General features: G+C 53.0%; 1 protein-coding gene across 1 annotated transcript; it reads left to right on the forward strand.

Moving 5' to 3' along the window:
• The first annotated feature begins 1,035 nt into the window (after positions 1–1,035).
• On the forward strand, positions 1,036–10,856 carry LOC101547989 (translational activator of cytochrome c oxidase 1). The gene is made up of 5 exons (XM_004617969.2): positions 1,036–1,489; positions 3,907–4,013; positions 6,013–6,140; positions 6,830–7,007; positions 7,717–10,856. Exons 1-5 carry the CDS (start codon positions 1,255–1,257, stop codon positions 7,915–7,917), a joined length of 849 nt encoding a protein of 282 aa, XP_004618026.1. The 5' UTR covers positions 1,036–1,254; the 3' UTR covers positions 7,918–10,856.
• Positions 10,857–11,432: the final 576 nt, after the last annotated feature.

An 11,432-nucleotide genomic window follows, 5' to 3' on the forward strand; every position in this document is an offset into this window, starting at 1 on the left:
AAAATACAGCCTCCAAGAACTGGGAGAAAGCCCTTGGTTACGAAGTTAACTTCCCCCCAAATCACCTTCTACTGCAAGAGACATAGGGCAGGGATTAAGGCATTATGTCTTAAAAAAAAATAATGCTGATGAGTTCAATACAGAAAGGGTTAAGAAGCACAGGAAAGTAATCCTCTGTTTTTAGTAGAAACCTCTTTTGGGCCAAATAAAGCAATGAAATTTTAAGTTCTTGCAAGGGCTCCAGTTAAAGTCCTAAATGAAATCATCCCGTCTGATCCATAAAAAGATAAGTTTGTAAAATACCAAAAAATACTTCTAGTGCATATGCTGCCGGAGCCCAAGTGCTGCTTGTGCCCGAGTGGCCAAGCACACATGGTGTGGTGTCTGAGCACGTGTGTTGCCCGCATCTCCCCTCTTGAGATGTGTACTTTCATGCTTTCTGCTTTCCTACCTGCGTTCTCTCTTTCTCTCTCTCTTTCTCTCTCTCTCTTTCTCTCTCTCTCTCTCTCTCTCTCTCTCTCTCTCTCTCTCTCTCTCTCTCTCTCTCTCTCTCTCTCTCTCTCTCTTCCCTCTTTCTCTCCACAACTTCAGAAATCCTCCAAATAAAATCTATTTACTTCTATTGGGAGGAAGAAAAATAAATAAATAAACCTACCCACTCAGATTTAAAAGAAAAAAAAAGTCCAGAGCCAGGAAATAGCGGCTGGGACAAGCGTCATCTCTGGACAGCGGTTTCTTGATCTGTAAAATGGAACTGCTGAATTCCATGAACCTTTCTTGACTGCCTCTCGTGAACAGTTACTTTTGGACCTGCCCAGAGTTGGGAAACACCGAGGAGCAAGATCAATGTCAGGACTCGGAGGTCTCCCTACGGATCTCCGTGGGAAATACAGACGCGCGCGCGCCCGACCACCTCGGGGGTGGGGGTCCTGGGCATCCGCGCCCGGGGCGCTCCCGGCCGCTGGGCAGCCCTGCAGCGGCGGCGGAACGGCCTTGGCGGGGCGGCGGGGACGCCTTTGGGGGACGGACCGGAGACCGGAAGCGTGCGGGCACGTCCAGGGTTCTGACTCCCCGGAGCGGCCGGGCCGGGCCGGGACCAGCCGGTGGCTTCCAGGCTGCGCCCCCTGTGCCTTTAGGAGTCCGGGGTCCGTGCGAGCCGCCGCGGGCGCTGCTCCCGGCGCTGCTCCCGGCGGCTTCCCCTCGCCTCTGCTCCCCTCGCCTCTGCTCCCTGACCTTGGCGCCGGGTCGGGCCGGATGGCGGCCCGGTTCGCGGCGGGCCTGGGCAGGGCTGCGGGTCCGGGCTGGCGGGCCCCGGCCGTCCTGGGGCGCGCCCGGCCCGCGCCCGGACACCGGACGCTGCATCTCACCGCGGCCGTCGCCGCCGGACACAACAAGTGGTCCAAAGTCCGGCACATCAAGGGCCCCAAGGACATGGAAAGGAGCCGCATCTTCTCCAAGCTCTGCTTGAGCATCCGCCTGGCGGTGAAAGGTAGGCACCGGGGGGCCGGGGAGGCGGGCCCGGCGGCAGGGGCCCCGCCTGGCGTGCTGCCCGCCGCGAGTTCGAGCCCCCCGAGCCCAGCCAGGAGCGACCCTGAGCCAGGAGGGAAGCCCTGAGCACAGCGGCCGGGATCCGGCCCCGGGACAGAAGGAGGCAGGAAACGTCTGGCCTCCTCCCTCCCTCCCAGACCTCGTCGCCCCGGCGCCCACCCTTGCCACTCTGCCTCAGCCCTCCAGACGCCGGCCAGCCTGCACGGGGTGTCGCCACTCACGTTTCCAGGCGCCGAGCGCCCGCTAGCTTGTCGAGAGAGCGAGCTTGCTGCTCTTCGGAAGAGCTGGGGGTGGGAGCGGTTTGGTCCTGGGCTGCAGCCACCTGAAACCGGGTCCTGGAGGGGTGTCGCGGACGTCCCGGAGGTGGCGCGCCTGCCCAGCAGCGCCCTCTCGTGGCGCCTCGGTAGGGCATTGGGGTCAGCAGTTATTTGACCCGCGTTTGGACCCGCGTCTTTTCTTAGTTGCCTTACACCCCTCCACCCACCCACCCACCCCCCGGCACCCCCTTCCAAAAAGAAAAAAAATATATATATATATTTTGCTTTTTGGGTCACACCTGGCGAGGCACAGGGGTTACTCCTGGCTCTGCACTCAGGAATCACCCCTGGCGGTGCTCAGGGGACCATATGGGATGCTGGGAATCGAACCCGGGTTGGCTGCGTGCAAGGCAAACGCCCTGCCCGCTGTGCTATTGCTCCAGCCCCATATGTATATGTATATGTATATGTATATGTATATGTATACACACATATATATACATATATATGTATATATCACATGTTTTCTGTGTGTATAAGTGTCAGATGCCAAAACTGGAGAAACAATACTGTAAAAAGCCTGGACTTTGGGCTGGACAGATAGTACAGCCGTAGGGCATTTACCTTGCACAGGCCCACCCCCTCCCCCATATGGTACTTCCCCCCAGTCCACCAGGTACTTCCTGAATGCAGAGCCAGGAGTAAGCCCTGAGAATTACTGGGTGTGCCACCCCCACCCTCCCGAAAAAAAACACACAAAAAAATTTAAAATGAGATAAAAAGGTATCAGTAAAGTCAGGAGAAGTTTGTGCCAGCCAAACATCTTGCCTTTGCATCTGGTGCAAAGCAGTAGTCGCAGAAACCCAGCAGAAAGATGCCCTGTGGGGCTAGAGCAATAGTACAGCCGGTAGGGCATTGAGGCCACCCTGGGTTTGTATCCCAGCATCCCATATGGTCCCCCAAGCATCACAATCACGATCATGATCACGAAATCCCGTTAATCACCGATTTCTCAGGCAGGCTCAGTAACCTCTCATTTCGTCCTTTCCCTGAGATCTTAGAAGTCTATCTCAACTTGGCCCTCTCAACGGTGTCGAACTGGGGGCTCTTTCAGGGTCAGGGGAATGAGGTCCAGCTTGTTACTGGATTTAGCATATAAATACACCATGGGAAGCTTGCAAGGCTGTCCCATGTGAGCAGGAAACTCTCAGAAGCTTGCCAGTTTCTCCCAGAGGGAGAAGTAGGCTACAAGATATCGCTTCTGGGAGCTCGCTTTTAAGTCTCTGTATGTTGGCCGTTGATGGGATTACACTCACCTGGGTTCCTCTGCTGGTACCTTCATGCGTGAGGCCTGTCCGAATGTGTGGAGAGGGGCCTCGGGCATGGCTGTAGCTAGGTTCTGGTGGTCTTCGGCCGCTGGGAGCTCTGCTTGGGGTGGGGAGGGAAGCTGGAGCCCATCTCCTCCGAGGGGCCCCGGGGAAGACAGCCAGGCGTGCGGGCAAGAGACTCTTCCCCCCCCCACCCCAAGCATCACCAGGGGTAATTCCTGAGTGCAGAGCCAGGAGTAACCCCTGTGCATTGCCGGGTGTGACCCAAAAAGCAAAAAAAAAAAAAAAAGAAAGAAAGAAAAGAAAAAGAAAGATGCCCTGCCATAAAGATGGTGAATTAGAAACTTCTTTTCCAAAATGCGTCCCCTCCATATCCGTATCCTAGCACTCGAACAGTGGGTAAAGTCGGCCCAACTGGGGGCTGGAGCGATAGCACAGTGGGTAGGGCGTTTGCCTTGCACTCGGCCCACCTGGGTTCGGTTCCCAGCATCCCATATGGTCCCCTGAGAATGGCCAGGGGTGATTCCTGAGTGCAGAGCCAGGAGTAACCCCTGTGCATCGCCAGGTGTGACCCAAAAAGCAAATAAATAAATAAATAAATAAATAAATAAATAAATAAAGTGGGCCCAACTAACCCCAGGCTAAGGAGGCGCTTGCCTTCTTTCTGTCAGGGGGGTCTGGGATTGAGGTGGGAAGGGCTGGAAATGTCTCTTGTTCTCCCATGCCGTAAAGACATGGCGTTTCCGTTCACTCTTTGTTCTTCTTCCTCTCAGAGGGCGGCCCCAACCCTGAGCTCAACAGCAACCTGGCCAACATCTTGGAGGTGTGTCGCAGCAAGCATATGCCCAAGGCAACAATTGAGGCGTCTCTGAAAATGGAGGTGTGTCCGCAGCCTGACCCTCTCACCACTGCCCACAGGTCCCGAGGGGTCCTTGTTGGAAGATCACCAAGCACCCCCTGTGAATGATCAGTGGCGAGGTTGACACCCTCAATCTTCCAGTGACTTTCTGCTCTTCGCCGTTGGTCCCAGCAGCACATCTGGGGGTCAGGGTTGCTGGTCAGTGGCCCGAACGGCACAAGGCTGGGATGGCTGAGCTGAGTTTGGAGGGGTGGCGTGGACGGAAGCGGCACGTGTGGGGAAGTCCCAGTGTCGGACTGGGGAAGCGATAGTTTTTTTCATGTGTCTGTGCCCTAAAGGGTGGGGGTGGGGGCAGTGATGGGAGAAGCAGGGATTTAGGGTCCCGGCAGGAGAATTGTCTTTGAGTCCAGGTGAGGGGCTCGTTGTTTCTCCGAGTCTATTTCATGTTTTGTGCTAAACTATTTCAAGTAGAAAGGATCCGAGACAGCAATGACCATCTTCAGAGGGAATGGTTATTGAGGGCGCTCCCAAACCAGGCACTTGATTTTTTTTTTTCTTTTTGGGTCACACCTGGCGATGCACAGGGGTTACTCCTGGCTCTGCACTCAGGAATCACTCCTGGCGGTGCTCAGGGGACCATATGGGATGCTGGGAATCGAACCCGGGTCAGCCGCGTGCAAGGCAAACGCCCTACCTGCTGTGCTATTGCTCCAGCCCCCAAGCCAGGCACTTGAATAAGAGCTGTGTGTGTTATTTTTTGAGTCTTATTTCATTTTTCCACATGTGTTATTTGACTGACTCTTCAAAACAACCTTCCACGTAAACTGAGCCACAGGAAGGTCAGGCGACTTGGCCACCCCGTAGATGACATGCCTGTGAAAATCACACTTGAGAACCAAAGCCTTAAGCGTGATATAAGCCCCACCCCGCAGCAGGTCGTACCTCACTAGCTCTGTGGGAGAGGAGGGGAGAGTTCATTAGCTGAATGGACCAGGGAAGGCCCCCGGGCGGGGATCTCGGAGCGTGGGGAGGACCTGATGCCTGGCCTGGAGAGGGAAGCAGCGTGAGAGGTGCTGATGCCAGCAGCCGTCAGAGTCCTCCACGGATTAGATGTTGGAGGCCAGGCATTTTTCAGTTGTCCTGAGGATAAGGCACCAGGGTGAGTTTCCATGATGGTGCAGCTGGTTCTCATATAACTTTGGTTGGTGGCATTTGGGTTCATCATCACATTGATAACAAAATCCCCCTGATGTTGAAACAGTACTCCAGGCTCACTTTCATTAGATGTCATTTCTTTTTCTATTTGTTTCTGGGTTTGTTTGGTTTTTTGTTTGTTTGTTTTTTGGTTCTGGGGCCATATCCTCTGGTGCTCAGGGCTTACTCCTAGCTCTGTGCTCAGGGATCACTCCTGGCAGGGTTCAGGGGACCATATGGGGTGCCAGGGAGGGGATCAGACCTGCTTGGCCCCGTGTAAGGCAAGTGCTCTACCCATTGGACTATCACTCTGGCCCTCATTATATGTCATTTCACTTGGAGTTGAAGTTTCTAAGAACGTGTCAGTGACTTCAGGTGAGGACTTTCTGGAGTCAGCAGCCTGGGGTAGGAATCTGACACTTCACAGGGGTTCTGTGCAGGAGGAGGGTGCAGGAAGGGGAGTCATGGTGGGGGAGAGGGTGGGGGACAGGCGTGTAACTAGGCTGCGAGGGGAGGAAACACATTGTGGGGGTTGGGGTGAGGGAGGAGGCAGAGGGGAGAGTGTTGGTGCAGAGTCTGGCTGGCTTTGCTGGAATCCTGGTTCAGGTGCTCGTCTGAACACAGCAGGATGTGGGCTCCCCCAAATCTTGGTCTTGAAGACCTCCTCTGGAGTCTGAGGGCTGAAATAAAGACCCGGACGCCCAGGCCCCGTCCTGCCAAGCTCAGCTGGGAGGCTAGTTTCAGCTGCCCATGACTCACCGCTGGGAACACAGTGGCCTTAGGGGCCTTGAGAAATAGGGAAACGCGTGTGTGTGTTTTATTGCAGAAAAACAAGGGAGTTTATTTGCTGTACGAGGGCCGCGGCCCTGGTGGCTCCTCTCTGCTCATTGAGGCGTTATCCAACAGCGGCCATAAGTGCTACTCGGACATCAGACATATCCTGAACAAGAACGGGTAGGTCTGTGTGCCTGGGGAGCGCGGAGCGGAGGGAGCCTGTAGGGTCACGTCTGCTCAAGAAAAGTACAGCCTGTGGGCTGGAGGCATAGCACAGGGATCGGGCACTTGCCTTGCACACTGCCAACCTTGGTCCAATCCCTGGCACCCCTGAGCACCTCCAGGAGCGATTCCTGAGCACAGAGCCAGGAAAAACCCTGAACGCAGCTGGGTGTGGCCCAAAAAAACAACATTTTTTTAAGAAAGAAAGAAAAGTCCAAACTGTTATGCTCTGGTGGTGTTTTGGGTTTGAGGCACACTTTGTCCCTTGCAGAATCCAGATGGGGCCTGAGTTACTCAGAATAAATCCAGATGTAGTCTCCCTTCTGCACCAGGCAGAAGCCCAGGGATTTGTTTGTTCATCAGCGCGAGAAGGGCTCTTTGTCCCGTTGCCCCATCTGTAGCCGCCCGAATGTCTGGGTCTGCAAATGCACTGCAGCACTGGACGCCCCGCAGCCCCGAGCCGATGAGCACAGCCTTTGCCTCTTCCAGATTCTAATCAGGGCAGGAACTGGCGGGTGGGGATGGGTTCGGGCTGCTCCCTTGGGAAGTGAACTGCCTCGCATCCCGCATCCCGTCATCTCCAGTGGCTGGGGGTGGGGGATGGAGCGCGTAAGGCATCCTCAGTGGCCTCTGTCCCTTCCCCTCAGGGGCATGATCGCTGAAGGTGCTCGCCACTCCTTTGACAAAAAGGGGGTGGTTGTGGTGGGCGTGGAGGACAGAGAGAAGAAGGCTGTGAACCTGGAGCGTGCCCTGGAGCTGGCCATCGAAGCAGGAGCTGAGGATGTGACGGAAGCGGAAGATGAAGAGGAAAAGAACATTTTTAAAGTGAGTGTGAGCGCCTCCCTCAGGAGAGGACCCTGTGGGCAGGTTAAGGCACTCCTGGGAGGTTCTCCTTCCTGGGTGCTGGTGACATAAAGACTTTCCCCATCACACAGACACACAGGAAGTGAGTAATGGATAGGGCTCACGCTCCTGACAACTTCTCTGTTCAGAAGTCAGAGCACTGGAGGGGCTGGAGCAATAGCACAGCGGGTAGGGCGTTTGCCTTGCACGCGGCCGACCCGGATTCGATTCCCAGCATCCCATATGGTCCCCTGAGCACTGCCAGGAGTGATTCCTGAGTGCAGAGCCAGGAGTAACCCCTGTGCGTCGCCAGGTGTGACCCAAAAAGCAAAAAAAAAAAAAAAGTCAGAGCACTGGAAACTGTCTCTGGGGCTGGAGATGCAGTCTCTCTCAGCGGGCAGGGCACTCGCCTTGTACCTGGTTTACCTGAGTTCTGTCCCTGGCCCAGATTGTCCCTTGAGCACCACTAGGAGTGATCTCTGAGCACAGAGCCAGGGAGCACAGCTGGGTGTTGACACTCACCCCCCACCAAACCGCCCTCCCAAAAAAACCATAATTCTCTCTGCCAATGAAGACCTTAAACCCAGGGATGTAGTCTAGTTCCACCTGGGACTTAGCAGAGCTCTGCGGGGCTCTGTCCTGCTGCCTCCCACCCACACCTCACTCCAGACTCTCCTTCCTTCCTCTGTAGTTTATTTGCGACGCCTCTTCACTGCATCGAGTGAGGAAGAAGCTGGACTCCCTGGGTTTGTGCTCTGTGTCCTGTGCACTTGAGTTCATCCCCAACACGAAGGTGCAGTTGACTGACCCTGACATGGAGCAGGCCTCTTACCTCATCCAGGCTCTCAGCAACCACGAGGATGTGATCCAGGTCTACGATAACATCGAGTAGCCGTGCTGGACGTGCTCCTGGCTCCTTCGGGGGCAGGCGGCCCCACCTTGGCCGCACAGGCTTCAGCAGCGTCTCCGAGGCCGGAGCAGTGCAGGGCTAAGAAATTAGGAGGCTTCCGAACAGGACCTGCAGCTTTGGGTCCCTCCGTGGGAGTCCTGCTGGTGTCTCGGGGCACCCGGGGGTGCAGGGCGGGGCTAGTCAGGGGCCACAGGTGCTCCAGGCACCGGGCACTGTGCTTGAGTACTGATGGTGGTCGGTCTGGATCGCCGCCCCACTGGCTCTTGAGTTCTTGGGTTCAGAGCCAGCTTTGGGGACCCTCTTGATGTTCTTTCAAGCCCATGGGCTTTTTCGGCCACAATCCCAACACTCTTGTTTATTGTTTAACTGACCACAGAAATGGGAGTTCTGCCCAGGCGCAGCACGGGCAAATGCTGATCGGAAAACAGGGCTCAACCTGCCATTCATTCATACAACGAATATTTATTAAACGTCTGCTTGCACCAGGATTCTGCTTACCAAGAGCTTACCAAGTTGTTCAGGGGAGGACACAGGACACGTTCTGCCAGAGCTGTGCCAGGGCAGTGTGTGCTGTGGTCAGGGATCCGTGTTCTCTTGGTGGCCTCTGGGCCCGTTAGCAAGAAGGCGTAAGACTCTGTTCTAATAGGAAATGAGGTACCAGTGATAATCGGAACGCCCAGCCCTGCTTTTCCCGGGGCCCCCTCTGAGATGGATCATGTGGGTAACTCAGCGGATTGAATTTTCCTCAGAAAAAGGAGCTGTGCAGCGGGTAGGGCATCTGCCTTGCACACAGCCTGGCATCCCATATGGTCCCCCAAGCACTGCCAGGAGTAATTCCTGAGTGCAAAGCCAGGACTAACCCCTGAGCATCGCTGGGTGTGACCCAAAAAGCAAAAAAAAAAAAAAAAAAGAAAAGAAAAGAAAAGAAAAGAAAAGAAAAAGGAGCTGTGTAGGGGTCAGAGCCGAAATACAATGGTTAATGCACTTGCCTTGCATGTGGCTGAACTGGATTTGATCCCCAAGGATCCCATGTGGTCCTTCAAGCCTTACCAGGAGTGACTGCGGAGTGCAGAGCCAGGAGGAAGCCCTGAGCCCTGCTGGGTGGGAGATATATGGATAGGTAGATAATCTATAGATACATAGATATGTATAATCTCCAGAACCCCCATCCCGAGCTCCTTTTCATCCCTGACTCCAAACAAGGGGACATGGGCCCCTGGAAACAAGAGCAGAAGGTGGGGTGAAGGCTGAGTCAGAAGCCTCAGCAGGAGGGAAAGAAGCTCCATGGGGCCCTTTGCTCCCGAGAGCCATGGCTGGGTGGGCAGCCCAGCCCGCCGCGCTGCAGTCTGGCAGAAGTGTCGGAGCTGGGGGGCTGTGATCCGGCAAGTTATCTGCTGCGTTACTTAAGCCAGTCTCAGATTGCTCTAAGGAGTCTCAGATAAATGAGCGTGAAAGCGATCTAAGACCACATTGACCATAAATTGATCATTTTAGCCTCTAGGGAAAATGTGACTTCAAATGCTGAAGAGTGACAGTTCTTTTATTTCTTTTTGGCGGGGAGGGTCACACCCAACGATGCTCAGGGGATACTCCTGGTTCTGCACTCAGGAAATACTCCTGGTGGTGCTCTGGGGACCATATGGGATGCCAGGTATTGAACCCAGGTGGGCCCTGTGCAAGGCAAATGCCCAACCTACTGTACTATTGCTCTGGCCCCAAAGAGTGACAGTTAAGGGGAAGAAAACCACTAAAATTGAGTCGGAAATTAGGTGCCGGTGATAATAGGGACTCTCAGCCCTGCTTTTCCCCTTCTGAAATGGATCACGTGAATAACTCAGCAGATTGAACTGCTCTCAGAAAAGGGACTATGTAGAGGCTTTTCTACAGAGCCATAGTACAGTGGGTAGGGCACTTGTTGGAGAAATAGTACGAGAATTAAGGCACCGGGGCCAGAGTGATAGCACAGCAGGTAGGGCATTTGCTTGCATGTGGCCGACATGGGTTCAATCCCAGGCATCCCATATGTTCCCCCAAGCACTGCCAGGAGTAATTCCTGAGTGCAGAGCCAGGAGTAACCATGAGCAACGCTGGGTGTGACCCAAAAAGCAAAAAAAAAAATAAGGCATTTATCTTGCACATAGCCAACCCAGGTTCAGTCCCTGGTACCCCCTATGGTCTTCTAAGCCCTGCTAGTTGTGATCCCTGAGTGTAGAGCCAGGAGGAAGCCCTGCATATTGCTGGGTATGGCCCCAAAACCACAAAAAGAAAAAAACAGTGAAATAATCCACTATATGCCAAAGCATATGCTTATATACCTCACTTCACAATCTAGATGCTGCCTGTAATCTTTAGTTTGTATAGAGAGAACATGCTGATATTTAAATGGCACTTTACAAAATCAGGATAACTTGGGGCTCGAGCGATAGCACAGTGGTTAGGGCATTTGCCTTGCACGTGGCTGACCCGGGTTCAAATTCCAGCATCCTATATGCCCCCTTCCCGCCCCCCCCAGCACCACCAAGAGTAATTCCTGAGTGCATGAGCCAGGAGGAACCCCTGTGCAATGCTGGGTGTGACCCAAAAAGAAAGAAAAAGTAAGGTAAAATCAAGATAACTTGACTGGATGTGGCTCGGTGGAAGAGAGCGTGTGAGACCGTGGGTTGGACCCTTGGCATTGTAAAATAATAAAATATGGCAAGTTGAAGTTTAAATGCTTCATAATGTATAAAATATTTACAACAAATGTTTAAAAATTATCGGCCAAGTATGTGCCCAGATGATTCATACCAAAGCAGGTAAGAATGCATCTAATACTACAGTGTGTGTTGATCTTGGTTTAGCTCTGTTTCTAATTTGTTGAATGAATTTTGTAATGGCTATTTCTTAAATGTTGAATATAAATATAATTTGGCAGAATTTGATACTATCTGGTCTGGGAAATCTCTGTTAATGGAGCCAACTCTGGAAGGGAACTTGGCTCTTCATGTAAATAGCCTCTAATTTGGTAGGATTATTAATATGAATTCTTATGTAACCATTTATTTTCCACGTTGGGGTCTGCTAGGTGGCTCTGCACTGACCCCTAGTGGCGTTTTGCAAACTTTGCTTCAGTTAATTGGGGGAAAAAAAATTATATCTACATCTGGTAGAGACCCTTAGCTAAATAATCTGACTACTTAAACTCTACATCTGGTAGAGACCCTTAGCTAAATAATCTGACTACTTAAACTCTATATAAATACATATACAGGGGCTGGAGTGATAGCACAGCGGGTAAGGTGTTTGCCTTGCACGTGGCCGATACAGGTTCGATTCCCAGCATCCCATATGGTCCCCTGAGCACCGCCAGGGGTAACCCCTGTGCATCGCCGGGTATGACCCAAGAAGCAAAAAAAAAAAAAAAAAAAAAAGAAAAGAAAACAATTTAAATACATTTACAAAGAGAATATGAGTTATCTTCCACTAAAAGTATTCTTTTTTATTTGCAGTGTTTGGGC

Source organism: Sorex araneus, chromosome 3, assembly GCF_027595985.1.
Source record: "Sorex araneus isolate mSorAra2 chromosome 3, mSorAra2.pri, whole genome shotgun sequence".
NCBI classification, from domain to species: Eukaryota; Metazoa; Chordata; class Mammalia; order Eulipotyphla; family Soricidae; genus Sorex; species Sorex araneus.

Excerpts from the sequence above, each read along its gene's own strand:
- LOC101547989 (XM_004617969.2), top strand. The coding sequence starts at position 1,255 with ATGGCGGCCCGGTTCGCGGCGGGCCTGGGCAGGGCTGCGGGTCCGGGC. Across the intron at positions 1,490-3,906 it reads CATCCGCCTGGCGGTGAAAG|AGGGCGGCCCCAACCCTGAG; the intron begins GTAGGCACCGGG and ends TCTTCCTCTCAG. Across the intron at positions 6,141-6,829 it reads CATATCCTGAACAAGAACGG|GGGCATGATCGCTGAAGGTG; the intron begins GTAGGTCTGTGT and ends CCTTCCCCTCAG.